This window comes from Schistocerca cancellata, chromosome 3, assembly GCF_023864275.1.
Source record: "Schistocerca cancellata isolate TAMUIC-IGC-003103 chromosome 3, iqSchCanc2.1, whole genome shotgun sequence".
NCBI lineage: Eukaryota > Metazoa > Arthropoda > Insecta > Orthoptera > Acrididae > Schistocerca > Schistocerca cancellata.
In genome coordinates, this window is record NC_064628.1 from 291,877,600 (window position 1) to 291,903,206 (window position 25,607).

A 25,607-nucleotide genomic window follows, 5' to 3' on the forward strand; every position below is an offset into this window, starting at 1 on the left:
TGTTCAAAATTGTTTTCTCTAGGCAATTTTTTGCACCATACAATAGTTCCAACAAGTTGGGAGAATTCATGTGTGCTGCAAATTGCGTAACATCGATTATGCATGGAATCGCTCCTTCAGGCATATTAATTTTTCTAGGAACATCATTTTGCTCATCTTCTTCCTCATCATCTGTGTTGCAGATTTCTATTAAATCTGTTGCTGAAGCGAAAGTGAAGTGAGTTGACAGAAAGTCATCACTTCAAATGTAATCATCTGCACTGCATGAAATGTTTCATATTTCCATTAATTCAGCAATTGCTGCTGCATTTTCTTGAACTTTGATGGCCACAGAAGCATCTTGTTCTTGACCCTCAAACACTGAAGCACTTGGTGACAGTTTCGGGTTTTATTTCCTTTACTGTCAAGCCAATCCAATTAACTGTATTGAGGACAGAAACTGATCGTGCAAGAGCATACGCACTTTCGGGTTCTTCAACACTAAGAATAAGAGACTGCATCAGTAATCGCCTATAACGACACTTGAATGTGTAAATAACCCCCTGGTCCATGGATTGTGGGAGGCTGGTTGAACCTGGTGGGAACCAAGCCAATTTTATGTTTGATAACGTTTCTTTGGGGTGGCAGGTTGCATTGTCTAGGAAAAGGAGAACTTGGCGATTTCCTTCTTTCATTTTGGTATTGGAAGAGACCAGCCATTCTTCCATAAGGCCACTCACTATCCACACCTTTTTATTGCTTCGCCGTGTGACTGGAAGCTTACTGACGTCTGTGTTTTTGAAATAACACAGTTTTGCCGCCCTTCTTGTCACCATTGGTTTCTCCATTTCACTTAACGTGTTTCCACACAGCGGTACAGTGAGTCTTTTGTTGGAAATTTTTTGGCCGGTGCACTTTTCACTTCGAATTACTTGTGATTTTGAAGGCATTGCACAATAAAACAGTCCCATTTCATCGGCACTGAACACGTCTTTCGGGTCATAATTCACAATTAAATTGGACAGTATTGGCTTCCATTCTGTTGCTACACTTCCCTGCACATCCTTAGCTTCCCCACACACTTCATTCCACACGATGTTGTGCTTAGCTTTGAAACTGTTTGGCCATCCTGTAGATGCCTTAAATTCCATAATTCCAAGCTCTTTAGGGATTTTCAGTGCCTCACTGGACAATGGGTCCAGATAAAGATAAGTTTTTTTTGCCAGCCCATTTACGGAACATTCCCACACTATTTCGTTAATTTCTTCATTTCTGGTCTTCTTCGCCTTTCTTTTTTCTGCCTCTTCCCTTTCACACATTGCAGCATTGTGTTGATAGATGTGCAAAAGTGTTCCTGTATGTGCTGGCATGTGTCGATAATGAGGAAAACAAGAAAGCTGGCAGAGTGCTGACGAACGAACCATTTCCTTTGATGTACTGTACAGACAGTGAGCGTAACTTATTCGTTGTTGTGCGGAACGGCACGGTTTTAGGTCCACACCAGCAGCGCTGCGCTGCACTGGACCTCTTTTCCTGGTTTTGCACCGCTAAACAGATGTGTTAAAAGTAACATCCTTGTAGACTCGTGAATAATTAATGAACTGTAATACACTAGTACTGTATAGGCTCTTTTCCGCATTATACAATGAATTATGAAGGATGCTCTAAGATTTGCTTTCCGTTTCTGCATTAGGCACATTCTGCTTTACACAAAAAGTCAGTGTATAAAACTGCACTGAATGTGATGGAACTGAAATACTTGTATGATTCGGGCAGATTTCTGAATTATACATGTGCTGATTTGAGCAAGTTTTACTGTAGTAGTAGTAATAATAATAATAATAATAATAATAATAATAATAATAAGCTGCCGATCTCTCACTGCTGCGGATGAGTTACTTCTATATCTCAATGAAGAAAAAGGTTTCGAGTATTTATCACACAATATATGTGCCTCTTTGTGTGCTAACACTTTCAAAAAACGTTGTTTCGGTATCTCGAATATGAGGGGGTATGGGGGGGGGGGGGGGATTAATTAAACACTGGAATGACATTGACATGAGCCGGAGCGTATGTTGTACTCATTTCTGCCACTAGGCATGTATAGCGCAAGTCATTGCCAGTTCAGTGCCACCTGTGTTGTCGACCTGGCTTGTTTTGTTCATCTGCAGTGATTGTTTTTGCTAGTGCTGTTTTGTTCTTGTTTCGTTTTTTATGACTGCAAGTTTAAGTGAACAAAGAGCAATTGTGAAATTTTGTTTTCTACTCGGTAAAAATACTGCTGAAAGTGTTTTAACGTCGAAAACAGCTTACCAAGATGACGCTATGGGAAAAACTCAAGTGTATGAGTGGTTCGCCCATTTTAAAAATGGCGACACGTTGATTGATGACAAACCTCATTCTGGATGTCCATCAACTGCCCAATCGATGAAAATATTGGAAAAATTCGAGAGCTTGTGCTCACAGACTGTTGACAGAGGACTGATCAACTGTGAGAGATTATTGGGGTATCTTGGAATTTTATAGGAAGATTTGGGAATGAAAAGGGTTGTTGCCAAGTTTGTTCCTCGTGTTCTGACTGACAATCAAAAGAAACATCGAGTTGAAACCTGTCATGATTTGAAACGAAAGCTTGAAACTGATCCAGATTTTCTGTCAAAGGCCATTACTGGTGACGAGTCATGGTGCTATGGTTATGACCCAGAAATAAAGCAACAGTCAAGCCAATGGAAGATGTCATTGTCACACCATTAAAGAAATGTAATGTCAAATCAAATATCAAAACAATGTTGATTTTTCTTTTTTGATGCCAAGGGCAAGGGTTATTCAGATTTTGTTCCCCCATGTTAGACCATCAATGAAACCTTTTATTTGGAAGTGTTAAAAAGATTGCACAATAGTGTTCATCAAAAAAGACCTGATTTGTGGCAGACAGGAGACTGGTTCTTCCACCATGACAGTGCACCTGCACACACAATCATCTCAATTAAACATTTTTTGGCCAAAAATAGTGTGCTTTCACTGCCCCACTCACCTTACTTTACTGACCTGGTTCTGTGCAACTTTTCCTTATTTTCACTCATGAAAAGAGGCATGAAAGGACACCAATCTGACAACATTGAAAAAGTCAAGGAAAAAATGTGGGAACAGCTGTCAGCCATTTCTGATGATGACTATAAAAAATGTTTCGAATGGTGGAAGCACCAATGTGAGAAATGTATTAGTTGTGATGAAGAGTATTTTGGAGGTTTTTTGTAAACAATTTGAAAATATATAGGGTTAAAAAAAATTACATCATAAAATGAACCATAAACAAAGTTTACACAATGTGTTTTTACCTCTACGCACTTCAAAATTTTGTGCAATCTTTTACTTACTTTGATACTGTGCAGTAACTATGATGAATAATGAAAAGAAATTTGGTCCTTTACTAAGCAAAGATATATCAGACTGTAAGATGTCCAAAACCAGATTTTTTCAGCTCATATGTTTTTTTTTTAAAATTGGATGATAAGTGTTTCATAGTGGTCGGAATCCCATCTCTCAGCACAGGTTGCAACATTTGGCAACCAGTATAGCTAAACAAATCCTTGCTCAAAACAGAATTCTGAGAACACGTCTGTAGCAGCGGAAGGGTTACTAGGAAATAGATGCGTGCGCGCGCGCGCGCACACACACACACACACACACACACACACACACACACACACACACACACCAGGTATTTACTATTAGAAAGATTGTATGGCAAAGCATACCCAACATGTTTTGAACTTTTGTCACTGATTTTGAGAATGAGTAAGATATTGTGTCATATTGTAAGGTTGAGTATAAATATGTTATGAAATTCTTGAATCTTAAATTGTTGGTCTTGGAGCAGTGGGTTATGCTTTAGGTAATTATTTTTAAAGTTTGGGGTAATTTTAGCTACAACTACACACTTTATAATGTGATTGTAAACTCATGAACTCATAGGCACCTCTGTCATAACTGTGTATTTTTATGTTACACTTGGATGTTCAATGTACATCATTGAAACAACAAATGTGCATTAGTTCTGCATTCCATGTCTTTTGAATGTTTCATGTTTTTCTGTAAATTCTCCATGATTCTGCAATTTCACAAATACAACTGAATATTGTCAATCCAGGATGTAGACTAGTGAGCAAGTGCTCTAGGAGTATATATGGAAATTCTTTACCAATTCTCTTTGTTTGACAAGCTGAGGCTGTCTTGCTGCCACAAGGCTCACCAGCATTTGACGATCATAGTTCACATCATGGGTGACCTTTATACATATATAACCACAATGGCTGTTCTGTGCACATTAGTGTGTCATAGAAGCACATGCCGTTATCGCAGTCAACTTGTTTCAGTTATGTGGCATCAGTGTAGTTTATTAAAAATTTTGTGCTTCTGTTGGTTCTGAAGCTGTTTTGCTTTTGTGAAGATGGAAGCAATTAGAAACATAGAAACTTTGTTTTGGACAGTGCTTCTGAATTTAGTGACTTTTCTGCTGCTAATGCTGCTGCTACTGCTGCTGCTGATGATGGTGATAGTTCTTCAAAGGTGTATCCAGCATACTATGACTGTATGAATGAAAATAGCATGGAAAGTGCAAAAAGTGAAGATGATGTGCCATGAACTGCAGAGAATGTACTAATCACGAACAATATTAGAAAAGTAAAAAATGGAAACACCATGTGAGTGGACCAATTTCTAAAATACATGGGGCCTGTGTTCTGCAAAATTACAGAAAAGACAAATGTGTGAAAAAATAAGATACAACTGTACTTAAACAAGAATAACTGTGCAAACTTGCTATATTCTGTGAAGCAATGAGCAGGGAAATTTACATTAATTGCATGGTTTTAAAATTTCACTGATGACACAAACAGTGAGCCAAATGATGCACAGAAGAAGACCTGGTCCATTATTATGCACTATCCAGCAAAATTTTCATAGATTTATTTACTAGTCTGGGATACTGCATTGGGAAAAGCCTGTTGAAATTTAGAAAGCAATTCAATTATATGCAGTGCAACAGGTTGAAATGTGCAGGGTTTGATATAAAATGTAACAAATTCTACATAGGGGCCTTCCAGCAAATATCGGTCTCAGTGATAAACGTGTGAACTATTTTTTGAGAAAGGAAATAAACTGTTTTGACACATTTAAAACTCTCCTGGTGTATAGACTTCCATAAAATTTTGGGCAACCTGCTTGATGTTGGTAACATGCTGCCGCGATATTTCAGTGCAGAGCTTTGCCATAATACTCTACACAAAATATTGTGACAGCAAGTTACTGACATCAAGCATGTTGCCTGAAATTTTATGGAACTGTTTTTAAATATTCAGAAGAATAACAAGCAACTCAGTGAATGTGGTTGAATCTTTGTGCCCTAATGGTAAGATGTCCCTACTAACATCTTGAAGAAAAAGCTTGACAAGCTTTCTTTGAAATTTGGTCTGTATATCACATTTTGTGCTTCAGCACAAAACAGCTGACGCCTTAGGCACAAGGAAATTCAGAAGGAAGCAAAGTCAAACACAAAGATGTAAAAAAGCCAACGAGAGCTCTACACTATCATAGCAGTATGTGAAGCATATGTTTGCAAGATCAAATCACTCCTCTTGTTTTCACTGATGCTGTGCTCTGTGACACGCGTAGAAAAATCTTTTTCTGAGTGCTGTACATATTTATGTTGAATGTCTGTGCTGTGTATCACTAATTCACAGACCAGATGAAAACGGATTATCCCAGATTTGTTTGTGAACATTTTGAGTTCGCTACTGCTGTCAGCAAAGGCTACGGGATATATAACAAGCGGACAACGTGCCTTAGGTTATACATCTTTGTTACTATAAGCGAAAACCTTGGCTCATTTTCCAATACATACGCCACAAACATAGAAGTACACAGATGAGAATTAGTTGAAACTGTGTGCTAATGCAAAAAATGTGGAGAATATCTTCATTTACCATGCTGTTTTTTCTTCACCCCCCCCCTTACCCCCACCCTCACCCCCCCTCGACACTGGACTCGCATTTGGGAGGACGACGGTTCAATCCCGCGTCCGGCCATCCTGATTTAGGTTTTCCGTGATTTCCCTAAATCACTCCAGGCAAATGCCGGGATGGTTCCTTTCAAAGGGCACGGCCGACTTCCTTCCACGTCCTTCCCTAATCCGATGAGACCGATGACTTTGCTGTCTGGTCTCCTTCCCCAAAACCAACCCCCCCCCCCCCCCCCCCCCCCCCTCCAAGACACTGCGGCATGGTTTGTAGGTGGAAGTATCTGACAGCTGAGATGGGGAGTCCTTCTGCCACGTTATCCTTGCGGTTCAAAACAACAGTGGTGGAGCCTTTGTCAGCAGGTAGGATTGCAGTGATCAGATTCCAGTAATCCAGCAGGATCTCCAGTCACTACTCAAATCCTTAGGCCCATCCCAGAACCTCTCCCCAGAGTCCCTCTCTCTACTTACCCCTACCACTCCCCGCACTCCCACCGTCTACATGCTTCCTAAAGTCCATAAACCCAACCACCCAGGACGCCTCATTGTGGCTGGTTACTGTGCCTCCACTGAGGCAATCTCTGCTCTCGTAGACCAACACCTTCAACCTATTACCCGGAGCCTATCCTCCTATATAAAAGATACCAAGCATTTCTTGACCAACTGTCCAAAGTTCCCGTCCCTTTACCACACGGTACCCTGCGCATCACTATTGATGCTACCTCCCTGTACACTAACATTCCTAATACCCATGGCCTTACTTCTATCGAACACTGCCTTTCCAGGTGCCCCATGGATTCCAAACCAACAACCTCCTTCCTAGTTTTCATTACCAACTATATCCTCACCCACAATCACTTCTCCTATGAAGGCATTACCTACAAACAAATCCGCAGTACGGCTATGGGCACCCGCATGGCACCATCCTATGCTAGCCTATTCATGGGCCATCTAGGGGAATCCTTCCTAAAAACCCAGAATCCTGAACCACTCACCTGGTTCATATTCATTGATGACATCTTTGCTGTCTGGATTGAAGGTGAGTACACCGTATTCACATTCTTGCAGAATCTCAACAACTTCTCCCCCATTTGCTTCACCTGGTCCTACTCAACCCTTCAAGCCACCTTCCTAGATGTTGACCTTCACCTCAGAGATGGCTACATCAGTACCTCTACCCATATCAAACCTACTAACCACCAGCAATATCTCCACTTTGACATCTGCCACCCATTCCATACCAAGAAGTTTACTTCCATACAGCCTAGCCATCCATGGTCGTCACATCTGCAGTGACAAGCAGTCCCTCTCAAAATATACCGAGGGTCTCACTGAAGCCTTCACTATCCGTAATTATCCTTCCATCCTTGCACAAAAACAAATCTCCTGTGCCTTATCTTTCCAGTCTCCCACCACCTTCTAAAGTCCCACAGTCCGGCCACAGAGGAGCATTCCCCTCATAACTCAGTACCATCCGGGACTGGAGCAACTGAATTACATTCTCCACCAGGGTTTCGATTACCTCTCGTTATGCCCTGAAATGAGAAATGTCCTGCCCACTATCCTTCCCACCCCTCCTGCCATAGTATTCTGCTGTCCACCGAACCTACACAGTATACTTGTCCATCCTTACACGAGCGAGGTGGCGCATTGGTTAGACACTGGACTCGCATTCGGGAGGATGACGGTTCAATCCCACGTCCAGCCATCCTGATTTAGGTTTTCCGTGATTTCCCTAAATCACTCAAGGCAAATTCCAGGATGGTTCCTCTGAAAGGGCACGGCCGACTTCCTTCCCCATCCTTTCCTAATTCGATGAGACCGATGACCACGCTATCTGGTCTCCTTCCCCAAACAACCAAACCAACCATCCTTACACAACTCCTGCTCCCAATCCCTTACCTCATGGCTCATACCCCTGTAATAGACCTAGATGCAAGACCTGTCCCATACATCCTCCTACCACCACCTACTCCAGTCCGGTCACTAATATCACCTATCCCATCAAAGACAGGGCTACCTGTGAAACCAGTCATGTGAGTTACAAGCTAAGCTGCAACCACTGTGCTGCATTCTACGCATGAACGGCCACCGACAAACTGTGGCCAAAAAACAAGTGGACTACCCTGTAGCTGAACACGCTGCCAAACGTGATATCCCTCATCTCAATGACTGCTTCACAGCCTGTGCCATATGGATCCTTCCCACCAACACCAGTTTTTCTGAATTGCAGAGGTGAGAACTTTCCCTGTAATACATCCTACGTTCCCGCAACCCTCCTGGCCTCAGCCTTCATTAGTCACTGTCCTCACCCATCCAGCCCCATCCCTGTTCCCATTCCAGCACTGCACAGCCGTCATTTCACTGCCACACCCAGTCTTTTAATTTCTTTTTATTTCCCTCCTTTCCGCTACTTACCCCCTCCCCCCTCCGCACCTTCTCTCCTGCCCTCCATCTAAACTGCAACACTTCACTGTCTGCCACTCCCACCATACTATCCCTCCCCCTCCCCGCCCCAGCCTCCTCCTTACCCCCAGCCAGTCGTCACTCCCATCGTGCACTGGTGTTGCTGCTCGCAGTGTGGTTTCAGCTCTCTGTGACTGCAACGTGTGTGCAAGTTGTGTGTGTGTGTGTGTGTGTGTGTGTGTGTGTGTGTGTGTGTTATAACTTATTAAGAATGCCAGTATTATTCATTTGATAAAGTAACAGACTTTCTCCCTCCTCATTCTTTCCAAAATTTAACTTCGTTCTGTTCATCTACTTCTACATTAATGTTCTGCAGTCCACCTTACAAGGCATCGTAGAGGGTACCCCATAGCACCACTAGTCAATCCCTTCCCTGTTCCACTCGCAAATAGAACAATGGAAAAACAACTATCTATGTGCCTCCGTATGAACCGTAACTTCTCATATCTTATTTTTGCGGTGCTTATGTGCAGTGTAGGTTGGAGGCAACATCAAATGCCAGTTCTCTAATTTTTTCTGATACTATTCCTCGAAAAGAACATCTCCTTCCCTCCAGGGATGCCTACTCGAGTTCCTGAAGTATCTCTCTAACACTTGCATGTTGTTCGAACCTACTAGTAGCAAATCTAGCAGCCCACCTCTGAATTTCCTCTTTGTCTTTCTTTAATCTGATCTGATATGGAACCCAAACACTTGAGCGATACTCAAAAATGGGTTGCACTACCATCCATTTATATGTTGTCTCATTTATATATGAACCATAGTTTCCTGGAACTCTTCCACTAAACCAAAGTCGACCATTCACCTTCGTACCACAATCCTCACATGTTTGTTCCATTTCATATCGCTTTGCAGCTTCACACCCAGGTGTTTAAATGGCGTGACTGTGTCAAGAAGAAACCAAATAATGCTGTTACAAACATTATGGGTTTATTCTTCCTACTCATCCCCATTTACTTAAATTTTTCTGCATTTAGCCTAGCTGCTATTCATCACACACTCTAGAAATTTTGTCTAAGTCATTTCGTATCCTCTTACACTCACTCATCTGAGACACCATATTGTACACCACAGCATCATCAGCAAACAATTGTAGATTACTACCCTGCCCTGTCCACCATATCATTTATGTATATAGATAATAACAGCAGTCATTTCACACTTCAATGGGGCACTCCTGATAGTACTCTTGTCTTTGATGAAAATTAGCTGTCGAGGGCAACATAATGGGTTCTATAACTTAAGAAGTCTTGGAGCCACTTACATATCTGTGAACCTATTCTATATACTCATACCTTCTTTAACAGCCTGCTATGGGATGGGACACTGTGTCAGACGCTTTTGAGAAATTTAGAAAATGGAACCCGCCTTTGCACTTCATCCGTAGCTTGCAGTATTATCATGGGAGGAAAGGGCAAGCTGAGTTTTGCACAAGTGATTCTTTCTAAAACCATGCTGATTTGTGGACATAATATTCTCAGTCTCGAGAATTTATTATTTATCAAATTGAGACTATGTTAAAGGATTCTGCAGCAAACTGACATTATGAATATTGGCCTGTAATTTTCAGGGGTCGTTCTTTTCCCCTTCTTATACACAGGAGTCACCTGTGTTATTCCAGTTGCTTAGTACTTTGTACTGGGTGAGAGAGTCATGATAAACGCTAGCTAAGTAAGGGACCAATGCTTTGAAAAACCAGTTGGGAATACTTCTGGACCTCATGGCCTATTTGTTTTCAACTCCTTCAGTTGTTTCTCTATGCCAGGAATGCTTATACTATGTCATGCATATGGGAGTCTGTTTGATGGTCAAACGACTGGATGTTTGTATGATTCTCCTGCATGAACGATTTCTTGAATGTAAAATTTCAAACTTCGGCTTTGGCCATGCTATCTTTGACTGCCACACCAGACTTTCAACAAGTGACTGGGTGGAACACTTAGACCCCCTTAGTGGTTTTACGTAGGATCAGAATTTTCTCAGATTCTCTGCCGGATTTTTTGCTGAGCTATGATGGTAATTGTAGTTGTATGTTTCACGCATAGATCTTTTCACAGACGTACAGCCTGCTAACCTTTGCTTCTCATCATTTGTGTGTTCCCTTTTGAATTGAGAGTGCAACAGCCTCTGATCCCTCAGCGTTTTTCTACTCTTGTTATTAAACTATGGTGGATCTTTTCTGTCCTTAATCAACTTACTAGGCACATAATTTTCGTGATTTACAACCTGCTTAAACTTTGCACATAATTCCCATATGTCCATCTTAATGGAAGTAAGTGATGTCAGTTCACTATCTGATGAGATACTAACAATGCTTGTCTGCTCTTTCTAGCTGAACACTTTCCTAGCCTTCCTGACTGATTTATTATTTTAGCTACAGGGTGTAAGATGTTTCCATTGTGTGTGGGCTGCCGAACTAGCTGCTCAAGACAAGTTTTCAAAAAACTTGTTCAGACGTACTTTACACAAGGGTCTGCCTTTACCCCCTATTACGAATCTATAGACATCTCAGTCTGTACTTGGGAGGTTAAAATTGCCTCGAGTTAGTAATGGATGATTTGGGTGTTTATTGACCATAGACATTCTTTGAATGACTTTAGAACTGTCACAGCAGAATTGAGTGGCTGGTAAAAACATCCAACAATGAAGAAGAAGAAGAAGAACAAGAAGAAGAATCTTCGCTTAAAATTTCCGGCCTAATAGGCTGTGATCGATGCATAAAACTCTCCCCTGACGTTTCGTCTCCAACTGCAGGAGACATCCTCCGAGGTAAAGCAGCGAACTGCAAGGAGAAGTCAAGGGAGCGCTGATTATATAGGCAGTACAGAGGGCACCATTGTCCATCATAAGGCATCGGCTATGAGACTGTCTCTGGTAATGCCAACATTCTCGATTGAAAGTAATCAATCGTCATGCTTCCAGTGCAACGCTGAATCCAATTTTATACAATGTAACACCTTTGTCTTTCCTGTTAAAATTATTACGGTGTCAATCTTGATAGCCTGTCTATACACATGTGCATAATAATTCGAGGTTTTATATATGACGCTTGTCTCAAGGAATTTTATTTCAGGATTACCTTCCTGATAAAGGTGTTCTGCTATGGCCAATTTATCTGTGTGACACAGGCGGCAATTCCTCTTATGTTCAACAAGATGGGTGTTCACACTTCTCTTTGTGGTGCTGATATAAACCTGTTCACAACTACAAGGAATTTTATATACCCCTGGTGCAGCCAAAGGGTGTCATGCATCTTTTGCCAATCTTAAATTTTCTTTTAGTTTCCTGGTGGGTCTGAAAATAGTGTCCACCCCATACTTGCTTAATGATTTCCCAATGCGATCTGTGACCTAACTAGTGAACGGAAGAAAAAGCTTGCCCTTGGGCGACTTGTTGTTCGTTGTTACTTCTGAGTCTCTGCTTAGAGCAAAGTGCTCAATCTATATCCTTGCTAGAATAGCCATTCTTAACAAAAGTGAAGTTGACTACAGTCAACTTTCGTGAAGAATGGCTATTCTAGCAAAGATATAGATAGAGCACTTTGCTCTAAGCAGAGAATCAGAAGAAAGTACAAACAACAGTTCCATTCATTAGTAAGGTCACAGATCGCATTGGGAAAGTGTTAAGCAAGTATGGGAGGGAAACTATTTTCAGACCCACCAGGAAAATAAAAGAATATTTAAGATTGGCAAAAGATGCAAGAAACCCTTTGGCTACACTGGGGGTATATAAAACTCCTTGTAGTTGTATATCGGTACCACAAAGAGAAGTGTGAACACTTATCTTGTTGATCATAAGAGGAATTGCCACTTGGGTCACACGGATAAATCGGCCTTAGCAGAACATGTTTACCAGGAAGGTAACCACGAAATAAAATTCAACGAGATGAGCGTCATATCTAAAAGCTCGCATTACTATGCACGTGTGTTTAGAGAGGCTATCGAGATTGATAAACATCGTAATAATTTTAACAGTAAAGACGAAAGTGTTAAACTGGATGAAATTGGATGTTGGTGTTGCACTGGAAGCATAATGGTCGATTACTTTCAGTTGAGAATGTTGGCATTACCAGAGACAGTCTCATAGCTGACACCATGTGATGGATAGTGGCGGCCTCTGTACTGCCTATACAATCAGCACTTCCTCGAGTTCTCTTCGCAGTTCGCTGCTTTACCTCGGAGGATGTCTCCCGCAGTCGGAGATGAAACGTCAGGGGGGAGTTTTATGCATCGACCATGGCCTATCAGCCCAGAAGTTTTAAGTGAAGACAATACCGGCCGTGAAACCCTGCATTGTATGATCAAGAAGAAGAATGCTAATTTTTGTCACGCCGATGAGTTGTACGTTGGAAGTTCTCGGCCATACCTTCAGTTTTTTATGACTTTATTATTGCATTAGAGATACAACAGAAACCCTTAGAGCTTCGAAAGCTTTTATGAAAACGAGGAAATGGTTAAAAGCCTTCCTCCTGAGGACTTGATCTGCTGTGTGATTTTGCTCCTAAAACAATATATACATTTCTTTCAAACTGGAGAAGGCCTATCAAGTATACGTTTTTGCCAGAAGGACAGACTGTTACATATAAACACAAGGTGAGGTATGCGTTGCATATGTTTTTATGTGGAAACAATCTTAAAGTTGTTTAGTACACATTAAACAGCTAGCATGTGTTCTTTGCAGGAGAAGCAAATAAACAGCTGGGAGACTACAAGTTCAAGCTGCAAAAGGCTGAGCAAGATGTGTCAACACTGCAGGCAAATGTGAGTAGATAGCTGTTGATAAATGTTGTTCTGATACATATTCATACAACATGTATGGTAAAAGTATCTGCCCACAGTTATTGCTTACAGGGTGTGAAATGTGCAGAGTAACATTCATACTCAGCATAGCAGGCACCATGCTCTGCACGATTTCATTTAATTCACTATGCATTTCGAAATTTAAATCATCATCATCATCATCATCATCAATATCATCACCACCACCACCACCCCACCATGCCTAAGGTATATTTTAAATATTTAATTGTAATGGCAAGAACTGTCACTCCCTTGCAACAGCTTGCAAGGTGCCCTTGAGGTTAGGTTGCATCTTTCATGTGCAAGAGTGAAAGTATGTGTGCTACATTCTGACATGGAAAATTACATATGTTTTGCATAGCCCACCTCCCATGCAGCTGCAAGAGACAGTGAGTTGTTGTATTTATCGTTTTCACTTAAGCCAGTGCCCTTCCTGCATATCTGTGTAGCTTATAAAATCCTCAGATTCAGATGTAACCATAAAAATGAATGTGGGAGGCCATGAAGGGTTGAGGGACAGTAGCCGGAAGTCAGATTTTTGAAGTTAAAAGGAAAACAGTTCATAGGGAAGAGGGGAGACGTAAAGGGAGGGAGGGAGAGAGAGAGAGAGAGAGAGAGAGAGAGAGAGAGAGAGAGAGAGAGAAGGCTTACAATCTGAACAGGCCTTGAAGGCCCAATGCCTTCCGATTGGCTGCTGTATCATCCTCATCCCTGAGGCACCACCGGATGCAGATACGGAGGGCCATATGGTCAGCACACTGCTCTCCCACTTGTTGTTAGTATCACTACTTCTCAATCAATTAGCTCAGTTGGCCTCACAAGGGCTGAATGCACCCTGCTTGCCAATAGCACTCAGCAGAAAAGGAAGTTTAGGTGGCGGAGAGCCCTTAGGCATCACCGGAAATGGATACGGAGGGGCATGTGGTCAGCACACCACTCTCCCAGCCGTTGTTAGTTTTTGTGACCAGTGTCACTACTTCGCAGTCAGGTAGCTCCTCAATTGGACTCATAAGGGCTCAGTGCACCCTGCCTGTCAATAGCACTCAGCAGAAAAAGGAAGTTTAGGTGGAGCAGAGGGGAAGCCTTTGCAAACCAAGATTAAAGAGACAAGGAAGGTGTGGAGAAAGATTGAGATTTTATTGGACCAATAGCTGAGGTTCAACTTCTAGGGCACTAATAATGGACCATTGGTTATCAGTGAGTTGAGGGGTATGCTGAATTAAGGTACAGATGAGAGAGAAAAATGGAAATTGGTAAAAGATTGGTGAAAAGGGGTAGACTAAGCAAAAAAAAAAGTAACTGTAATGTTAAATTCGTAATCATATTGGTCCTTGACTAACATTGTGTGTACAGTGGAATCGTGGACATGTATGTCACTTCTTGTTTCTAGATTAATATTTATATAGACACATTTAATATTCAATAATTGTGCTCTTCCTAACGAAGTCCCTGTTCAAAATGAGCGGAACTGAATTCAGTTTTATACTTCAGAAGGCTGTAATTAAGGCTATAAAAGTTATTAGTAATTTACTGCTTCATTTAAATTAAGGTGCTGTGCATTACTTTGACTATTTTTAATACTTAGAGGAATGAAGTTGGGAATTTGGAAGTGTGTCACAGTTCTGTAATTTTCTTCTGGCTTGTGTGGTGGTGTTGAAGGGGAAATTTTTGGAATTTTAATTTGACTTGCTTACCACTGGTAATAACAGCCAATGTAATGTGGAGTAGAGAAAATAAAAATTACTTAAAAATGGATTAAATATGTGTTTAGGTGGCGCGACTGGAAAGCCAAGTTATTCGTTACAAAGCAGCATCGGAGTCTGCTGAGAAAGTTGAAGATGAGCTGAAAGTGGAAAAGCGGAAATTGCAGAGAGAGGTAAATAAACTTTACACTGCTTTTTGTGATTTTCAATCTAGTAATAAGTATACATTTGTTTTGTACAGCTTCTTCCTTGAAAATAATGCACATAAGAGGTCTACTAGAAAAGTATCCAACCTTTGGCTGGTGAGAAAAAAAGAACTGGCTTACCTGGGGCATTAGACACCTGATCACTCTGAAAATATTCACATGGGACTCCACACACTTCTCCTGGCAGTGCTATCATTGTTGTAAGCATGGCGAAAGAGCCTCTTTCGGAGTGGAGTTTAGTTCGGCTGTCAGTGCTGCCATAATGTCTCCTCTTGTCTGAAATGATGTTCCTTTCAATGGCCTCTTGAGTTTGGGGAACATCCAGAAGTTGCAGGAGTCCACATCAACAGAGAAAGGAGCCTGTTGAAGCACAGGAATCTGGTTTTTTGTTAAAAGAGTCTGAATCAAGTGCGAGGAATGTGCTGGAGCATTGTCGTGATAGAGGTGCCAATTTTCTGTTTACCGCAAGTCCGGTCTCATGCTGCACAGTATCACGTTGGCGATGGAAGATGCCCCTGTAGTATTCTTTGGTGATAGTTTGACACTGCGGTATATGCTAGTGGTGTATCACACCATGGGAGTCAAAGAAAGCAGTCAGTGTAACTTTAACATCGCTGCGTAGTTGGCAGACCTTCTTCGGTCTTGGTGGCGAGGAATGCTTCTACAGTAGCAACTGGGATTTGGTTTCCGGGTCATACCTGTACACCCAGGACTCTCACCAGTGATTATGGTGTTCACAAAGTTGGGGTCACTGTGGAATCAAGCGTGCCCTGTGAGACTTAAACACGAAGTTGCTTTTGCTCCACTGTCATAAGCTTGTGCACGATTTTTGCTGACACTCTCTGAATGGCCAAATCATTGGTCACAGAAAAAATGCGGATGCCCACCTCTTCCACAACTCCTCTGATAGACACATGATGGTCCTGCACCGCTGCAGTGTTCCTTTGGCAACGACTTGGTCATATCAGTGTGTTGATGGCTGACTAAAGCATGGCTCACTCTCCACCGAAGTGCAGCTGTCTTTAAAGCAATTGTACCATTCCTTAATTTGTATGATGCCCATAGCATTGTTGCTAAAAGCCTTATGAATCTTCTGAGTGGTTTCCATGTGGCTGTCACCTAGTTTCTGGCAAAATTTGATGCAGTAGCACTGCTCCAGTTGTTTGGCATTTCCTGTGCAAGGAAAAACTGACACTACCACTACACAGTACCTCACTCATCTGCTGCTTGCCAGCAGCTGACGTTATCGACATGCGGGAAAAAATTCTTACACACGCATGAAGGTAGGTCAGCTCATGCAAGTGTGCTAGATTCAAATCCATCAGCTGACACACACAAAAAAAAAAAGTGTGTGAGGGGGTCAGATACTTTTCTAACAGACCTCATGCACGAACAAACATATAATCACATGTTATTTCTTAATACATTTGTATGCTTTATGCTATTGAAAACATTGACATGATTGAAGGATGTTTTAATGGTTTCATCTCAATAATTGCTTGCATGTATTTACTTAATTTTCTTTCACAGAAATGGCTAATTTCGATGTTACAGGACATTGTCAGGTGCAGTAGGTGCCAACATGCTGTAGTATTCAACAGCGGACATGGTAGTTCTGTGAAGTATTCATATATGTTACGACATGTTGGCACCTAAGGCCGAAATTAGCCAATCTTGCAAAACCAAATGAAGTAAATACATGCAAGCAACAGCCAAGGTGGAGCCATTACAGTTACATTCAACATATATACAGATGTGATACCCCACATGAAGGAAATTGTTAAATGAAATGGTTGTTCAGAGGGGACTGAAATTGGAAAGCTTTCTCTCATGGACTTATTTATTTGACTGACATACAGTTTATCTTAACACAGGCAAGCAAGAGCAAAGATAATGGCTACACCACCAGTACTGAAGTGTAATGTCATGAATTTAATGAAATAGAACTTGACAGAACACTCTCTCTTTCTCTCTCTTGCTCGCTCTCTGACACACACACACACACACACACACACACACACACACACACACACACACAGAGGTAGTTTTCTTGTTCAAAACAGTTGCTTTTTGTCAAGTTGTTTGTACAGTAAGTTGACAGATTTTCCACTTTTATTTCTTATGCTCCACCACTGGATAGGGTATGATGATATCTTCAGTTTTGCTTTACTATTGCAATAACATTCTGTGTTTGGACCTGAATGTTTATTCCTTCTGTTAGCACTTCTTTATTTTCGCCCCATAAATAACAAGATATTGTGGTTGAGCTTGTCTAGTTTGTCAAGTATGAATAAATGAATGTGCAGGTAGAAATAAGCTTGAATAAACTTTTAAAATGTAATATTATCTATTTCGGATACGAGGTAATGGTTGGTCTGTTTATACAGTATTAATTTTTAGCATTCAACTGAAGTTTTGTCGTACTACACACAACTCAACAATGCGTTTTGAAAGATAATGCTCGTATCATCAGGCTTTAAAACTTAGCTCATGAGGTTAAAATGCTACCAACAAAATTGCTACATTCATAAAATCATGTCACATCCTGCTGACCTGTTGTGGGCTCCAGGAGTGTCAAGCTGATGCAGAACTCCAGGGGTTGTGAAATGATATGTCCACGATATCACTGTGTAAGCACAGCAGTTAGCTCAGTCATAGTGCTCTTCTAATGATTGCATACATTTTCCTCATTTCCTAAGTCTATGACCATTGGCTTCTAGCTAATCAGTGAAAGAGGCTTGCGTATTTATAATTATGTATGTGTCTTAAAATAATTTTAAAAGGTGTTAAGAAATCTCATTCAATTGCTATTACCTAGTGCATTCACAGTATTGCCATTTTTCTTTCCATAGATAGTGCTCTCCAATTCTTCCAGTGAGTAGATTTTTTTCCATTACTTTTCTGTGTGCAAGATTTCCAAGTCTTCTTCTACTCCCTTAAGGGGATGGCCTGTTTCACATAAATGATTTGTGTCAGTTAATTTGTCATGGTTACCTGCTCTGAATGCATCTTTTTGTTCCTTTTATCTGAACGAAAGTGTTCTTCCTGTCTGTCCCATATATTTTGTATCACAGGATATGCACTGGAATACTCTCTTTCAAATTCTGAAGGTGGCAGGGGTGAAATACAGGGAGCGAAAGGCTATTTACAGTTTGTACAGAAACCAGATGGCAGTTATAAGAGTCGAGGGGCATGAAAGGGAAGCAGTGGTTGCGAAAGGAGTAAGACAGGGTTGTAGCCTCTCCCCGATGTTATTCAATCTGTATATTGAGCAAGCAGTAAAGGAAACAAAAGAAAAATTCGGAGTAGGTATTAAAATTCATGGAGAAGAAGTAAAAACTTTGAGGTTCGCCGATGACATTGTAATTCTGTCAGAGACAGCAAAGGACTTGGAAGAGCAGTTGAACGGAATGGACAGTGTCTTGAAAGGAGGATATAAGATGAACATCAACAAAAGCAAAACGAGGATAATGGAATGTAGTCAAATTAAGTCGGGTGATGCTGAGGGAATTAGATTAGGAAATGAGACACTTAAAGTAGTAAAGGAGTTTTGCTATTTAGGGAGTAAAATAACCGATGATGGTCGAAGTAGAGAGGGTATAAAATGTAGACTGGCAATGGCAAGGAAAGCGTTTCTCAAGAAGAGGAATTTGTTAACATCGAGTATAGATTTAAGTGTCAGGAAGTCGTTTCTGAAAGTATTTGTATGGAGTGTAGCCATGTATGGAAGTGAAACATGGACGATAACTAGTTTGGACAAGAAGAGAATAGAAGCTTTCGAAATGTGGTGCTACAGAAGAATGCTGAAGATAAGGTGGGTAGATCACGTAACTAATGAGGAGGTATTGAATAGGATTGGGGAGAAGAGAAGTTTGTGGCACAACTTGACTAGAAGAAGGGATCGGTTGGTAGGACATGTTTTGAGGCATCAAGGGATCACAAATTTAGCATTGGAGGGCAGTGTGGAGGATAAAAATCGTAGAGGGAGACCAAGAGATGAATACACTAAGCAGATTCAGAAGGATGTAGGTTGCAGTGGATACTGGGAGATGAAGAGGCTTGCACAGGATAGAGTAGCATGGAGAGCTGCATCAAACCAGTCTCAGGACTGAAGACCACAACAGCAACAGGATATGCACTGAATTTTATGAACTCCCGACCTTTCAGACTTATTTATCTTTCTACCAATGTTTCTGCATATCATGTATACAAAACAGGCCGTTCCCTTAAGGGAATAGAAGACAACTTGCAAGTCTTGCACATAGAAAAGAAAGTGAGGAAACTCGACTTTCTGGAAGAATTGGAGAGCACTATCCATGACGAAGAAATATGAAAATGTTCTGAATGCGCAAGATAATGACAACAGAGTGAGACTCTTTAATGCCTTTGTAGAATTATTTTAACGCAGATACATAATTATGAATTTGCAATACCTTTTCAACAAAATAGCTAGAAGCTGACAATTGTAGATTTAGGAAATGAGGAGAATGTAGGCGGCGGCATTATGGTTGAACCAGTAGCTGCGCTTATGCAGTAATGCTGCGGATAACTCAGTTCACAACCACCCTCAGAGTTGTACATAAGTAGGAACCGGAAAAATTCACATTGTGCAATAAATGTGAAATAGATGCAAATTATGCCTCAAAAATGCAAAAACTTCAAATTATTTAATAGACACTATTTCATAGCGAATTGTATCCATATGAACTATATTATCAAAGATAGTTTGAAATAGATTTATTTTCTGCATTTTGAAAAAAGTGAAGTGACTTATTGTGGTCTATCTACAACACCAAAAGAGATCTGCAATCCCTGTAACAATGCGTCAGTTCTGCTGTAGGCTGCTGCCCTGCTACAGGGAGACGGGGCTTATTTCCCTGCACCTCTCCTCTCCCATCTGGCGCTCAAAATTCTAGTTTGTGTACACTTGCTGCTATATGACACTATAGCCAATAATGGCCGCACTCTGCATTATAGCGATTGGAAAATGAAATCTGTAACTTTTTCGGACTGCGGCAAAATCCTTCCCCTAACATAAATATAGAACTACTACATGTTCAGTTCTACTTCTATGCTAAATGCCTGGTCAGTTCAATTTGTAGCATTGGTCACACAGCTAAGAATGCCCACAAAGGGGGCAGGCAAAGGCAATTAATGTCCAGAAACAGCTTAATTCGGCAATGCATTAAGTTCACGGGTGGGAAAATGCTGCTGCTCTTCAACAGGACAATCATTCCTGAAAGCTCAAATACTGCTAAACCAAGAAAACAAAGTCCATTTCAGAACAAGAAGGTGTTAAAGTTGATGCAGGAGCAAACAATCCAGTGAAAAAGTTCCCAATCAGAACTTTTTTAACAGTCAATTTCAAAGAACTAAGGCTTTGTTCATCTTCACTCTTTTATATTAGTGCATGTAATCATCAAAAAATGAAAAACATAGATGCGAATTTTGCCACAAATAGATGCTTATTTTGAAACTTCCTCGCAGATTAAAACTGTGTGCCAGACCGAGACTCGAACTCGGGACCTTTGCCTTTCGCGGGCAAGTGCTCTATCAAATGAGCTACCCAATCACGACTCACGCGTGAGTCCTGCTTGGGTAGCTCAGTTGGTAGAGCACTTGCCCGCGAAAGGCAGAGGTCCTGAGTTCGAGTCTCGGTCCGGCACACAGTTTTAATCTGCCAGGAAGTTTCATATCAGCGCACACTCCGCTGCAGAGTGAAAATCTCATTCTGGAAACATCCCCCAGGCTGTGGCTAAGCCATGTCTCTGCAATATCCTTTCTTTCAGGAGTGCTAGTTCTGCAGGTTCGCAGGAGAGCTTCTGTAAGGTTCGGAAGGTAGGAGATGAGGTACTGGCAGAATTGAAGCTGCGAGGATGGGGCGTGAGTCATGCTTGGGTAGCTCAGTTGGTAGAGCACTTTCCTGTGAAAGGCAAAGGTCCCGATTTCGAGTCTCGGTCCGGCACACAGTTTTAATCTGCCAGGAAGTTTCATATCAGCGCACACTCTGCTGCAGAGTGAAAATCTAATTCTGGAAACATCCCCCAGGCTGTGGCTAAGCCATGTCTCCGCAATATCCTTTCTTTCAGGAGGGCTAGTTCTGCAGGTTCGCAGGAGAGCTTCTGTAAAGTTTGGAAGGTAGGAGATGAGGTACTGGCAGAAGTGAAGCTGCGAGGATGGGGCGTGAGTCATGCTTGGGTAGCTCAGTTGGTAGAGCACTTGCCCGCGAAAGGCAAAGGTCCTGAGTTCGAGTCTCGGTCCAGCACACAGTTTTAATCTGCCAGGAAGTTTCACATCTGCACACACTCCGCTGCAGAGTGAAAATCTCATTCTGGAGATGCATATTTTGCCAAAAACAGATGCTACATTTTCCTTGTCCCTATTCATAAGCGTCAACTCTGGGTCCCACAGCAGATGAGCTGGACATGACCTGGTGCCGTGTCCAGTGTGGGGCGGAACGGACACAGACAGAAATTTCAATTTTACTGTAAGGTGAGGATCCATAGTCCAGTATGTTTTTATTAAATTTTATTTTATGATTTCTGCAATTAAGGTGGTAGACTTTTCAGCATTTTAACCTCGTGAGGTAAATTTTACATCATGATGAGAGCATTGTCTCTTGAAATGCATTGTTGAGTCATGTGCAGGACAAAAAGTTGAATGGTACCAATTATTACTCTAAAAACTTTTAAAATCTTGTAGTACTTCTTTATATAGATTCATCTTGGTAATAGATTCTTACAAAGATTAAGTTCAGTTATATGAGTGTTTCAGTAATTCACTTGGTACTTGTGACAGAAATCTTTTTTGTTTACTACATCCGTGGGTTTTAGCCTCTTTTGAATTGTCATTGTTGTAGAACTCACTGAATATTTAAAGTGAGTTAATAAACGTAGAATATTATGTGCTTGTCTGCTACTGCTGTTTAAAAACATATGAACATGGTCATAATAACAGCTTCACACAAATCTTTAAATAATATGAGAAAAGCACATGTATGAATAAAAAGAAAGCTTTTCAGTGAATAATAACCACCTCCAAGGATGAAATTTTTGTCAGTAAAGTGTTTTTTCTCAGCAAACATTTACTTAAACCCCTTTGCATGTGGAGTATTGAGACTAATTAACTTTGTTGTATAAGTTCAATCTAGAAAAACTGTCAAACAAAAGAAAAATAGTGGCTTTTGTGATTTGTTGGTTAACTTCTCTGTGGTCATTCATTCCATGGTGACCACAAACATCCTTATGAACTGACCATCCTTCTGACTATTACGGTTGCAATTGGTCCATCAGGAGGGTGTACTGTGATTTTGTCTTATTATGACATACATCACAAAACAGAGTGACACTCACATGCTGTAGACTCTTAAAGTTTCTACTGTGGAATGTATACACCACATCATTCAGGTCTTTGGTAAATAATTATGTGCAGCTGTCGAAGTCACTCATGATGAAAATAGTGGATATAGTTTGGGCATTCACACAGTGCATTTCACAACACTATCTTTGCACTTCGTTTGTTGTGGTTTAATGTATGCAGCCTCAGGAATTAGATAGCACAGTTGGTTACTGAGTTCTTTAGATATTCTTGGTATAACAGTGCTGATTAAACCTACTACTCTGCCAAATTAAGTGCAAAACTGCACTCATGTCAATTCTGCAAGAACTGGTTCTGGAAGAATCAATTTTCTTTCTATTTGTTGTTTATGTAGCCTGTAGTGAACTATACCCCTTTAACAAAAGTACTTGATACAAAGTTTTAAATTTTGTTAGCATTTAAATTGGCCAAGTGATCTGTAAACTTAACCATTCCCTTTACAATACTGCAAGAGCACCAAATCCAGGTGGGGTAGTTCATCTACTTCCTCCTTATTTTTTGGGGGCACTGCAGTGAACTCATAAAAGGTATTTTAATTACAGCTTGTACCATAAACCTCTTAAGTTTTAACAATATTCCTTGAAAAATCAGGTGCTTCATCTTAGCAATTAATGTCAATTTCATATCACATCATGTTCAATATTTTCACACACCTTACTCAAAACTGGAATTTTTGACACTCAGTTGTTTGTTTTGTTTCGTTTTGCTTTAGGGTGCAAAAACAACTGGGGTCATACGTGTCCAAGTCAAAACTATAGAACACGAAAACATTTGGCAATCGTGCTTTACTAATGAGGACTTTGTTTGATCTCTCTCTAACCTGGTAGTGTCAGAGTTAACTACTTTTCTGTTTGTAATACTGTTATCATCAAATATAAGTTTAGTTGAAAGAAGTATCACATTGACTTAATTTTAGGGTTCTGAAAATACCTTATTGTTCAGTTGTAGTCTCACATGAAATTTATTATCTGGAACTCGGCTGGGTTCTTCATCTTTTTGTGTGGCTTGAGCATGTTTACAGCACTGTCTTTGTCATTCTTTTAATCCTCACAGTGCCAGTATATTGTTCGTAATTATTACAGTAATAATGCTTTTACTCACTGAAGTAGCGGTGATATGATGTAATTCTTTGGTTTTCATCGTCTGTTTGTATTTCAGGTAGGAGGCGGTTTTTTATGATTTAAGTGGTGGTGTTACATATGAATACATCTGCATTATCAGTTTTTATAGAACTTGATAGTCATGAGTCACAAAATAGACTTTTTATAAAGAAAAGTATGATATTTACAGTAGAGCAGAATTCCTGTTGCCCTGTGTTTATCAAAGTATGATTAAAAAACGTGTAACAGATAAATTATCTGTGTAAATGCTGTATGGTGTCATTATTCAATATAAAATGCGCAGAGTTTGTCAAGTTATTTTAATTTAGAATGACACGAATGACTGATCTGTTATAAACATTGTTTTAAAGAACATATAGAACCTAGCTGTATAGGACCAGTATTAGCTTTGGCACAAGTGAGAGGAATATTCTTCCTTTAAAATTAATTTGTGCATTAGGTGGAATATTTATTGACAAATTCAGAAAGGAATGGTTTGGTTACAATGGATTATGTAGATGCTACAATTATATAAGATATAATTGAAAACTCTGGTCTCAAGTTCTTGAATAACATGCTAACTTCTGGTTGTTATTGGAATCTCTAACTAGTGATGTGTTGTTAGCCAAGTCATTTTACTACCTTTTTTGTGCATAAATGATGTTACTGCATATGATGCAACATCACCTTTCTTTGAGTTTGCTGAAAGAGCGTAGCAGTTCGGAAACTGTATAAATTGTTGTCACTTTGTAGAATCTTCAGTAAGAATGACAGAAAAAGTCCCTTACAATATATCTTTTTTTTACCCAATGCAAACAGTGAGTTTACATTAGCAACAGTTTGTGTTTACTCTCTACAGATGTTTCTTTAGAAAATTCCTGGGTTGTTGATGTATCTTAATCATTACAGTATAGTAGTCCATGAAAAATCCAGCTACTCAGAAGTATAGGTGGCTGTTTGTACACACAGAAACATTGGGGGGAAAGACATTTGCTGAAATATGGTAAACAATAGCAACAGCATGTACGTAAGGTGTTTTGCTATGTCAGGCATATTTGCTAGCTCGTGTGTAATGAGCAGGCTGGAAGTGTGTAGTTGTGAAGATGCTACATTACTCAAAAGTAAGTAGTATGTGACACAAGATAATTGTTGGTTGATTTGAGGCACTGTTACACAACATATGTGGTTGGACTGTTACCTCATCAGTTAAGTGGTAACTTATATGTGAAGAATTGTTCCAAGGAAGAGAATAGAGTGAGTTATCAAGGAGTTACTGAGAGAACACTGATGTAATGAAGCTGAGGAAATGAAAGTGTTACCAGGGAGTGGTTGATGAGTAAAGTGCTTAATCTGTAAGTGAGGAATGTTGACACTTTATGTAGTCTTTAGTCACATATGGAGCTTGTCATAAATTCATTGGCTGATATCCGTGTGGCAGTAGGATTTTACATTTTATATCAGTTCTCTTTGAGAAATGGAAGTATAGTGTTTGAAATTTCCTTTTGTGCCGAAAACATTCATACACGCAAATGATGAATTGTTATATATATTGCATTTGTTAATCCAGATTTCTGAATGACTTGAAAATTAAGCATCAAGACCGGGTGGTACTGCCTGCTTGTTTCAGCTGGTTTTGTATACATGAAATATTAGTTACACATATGTTATTTTACATTTGTTCTTGCTAGTGTGCTGTAATAGGAAGGAAACTGGCCATGGATTTTTTTGTTTTGGTGACACTTGAAGTTTTTACCACATTTTCTGTCAGGTTCATCAGTTGACCCAGCGCTTGATGGAGACAGAAGAAGTGAATAAAGCCTTGACCAGTGAGATTGACCAATTAAAGACTACACTCAGATAACGGTACATGCCTGCTACATTTGCAGCATGGTTTTTTTTAATTCAAGTTCCATGGTGGACCATATGGTTTTCTTTATGTAGTTAGTTTATTTTATGTTGAA

General features: G+C 40.3%; 1 protein-coding gene across 5 annotated transcripts in view; it reads left to right on the forward strand.

Moving 5' to 3' along the window:
* LOC126174987 (leucine-rich repeat flightless-interacting protein 2) overlaps window positions 1-25,607 on the forward strand; it is a 259,584-nt gene that overhangs the window by 226,804 nt on the left and 7,173 nt on the right. For 4 of the 5 annotated variants that reach the window (XM_049921466.1, XM_049921467.1, XM_049921468.1 and 1 more), the window contains 2 exons: window positions 13,142-13,221; window positions 15,032-15,136. In XM_049921466.1, the coding sequence (XP_049777423.1) occupies window positions 13,142-13,221; window positions 15,032-15,136 (185 nt within the window). Of the gene's footprint in view, window positions 1-13,141; window positions 13,222-15,031; window positions 15,137-25,414; window positions 25,510-25,607 lie in introns of all 5 variants that reach the window. The other variant, XM_049921465.1, reaches the window with a different exon arrangement.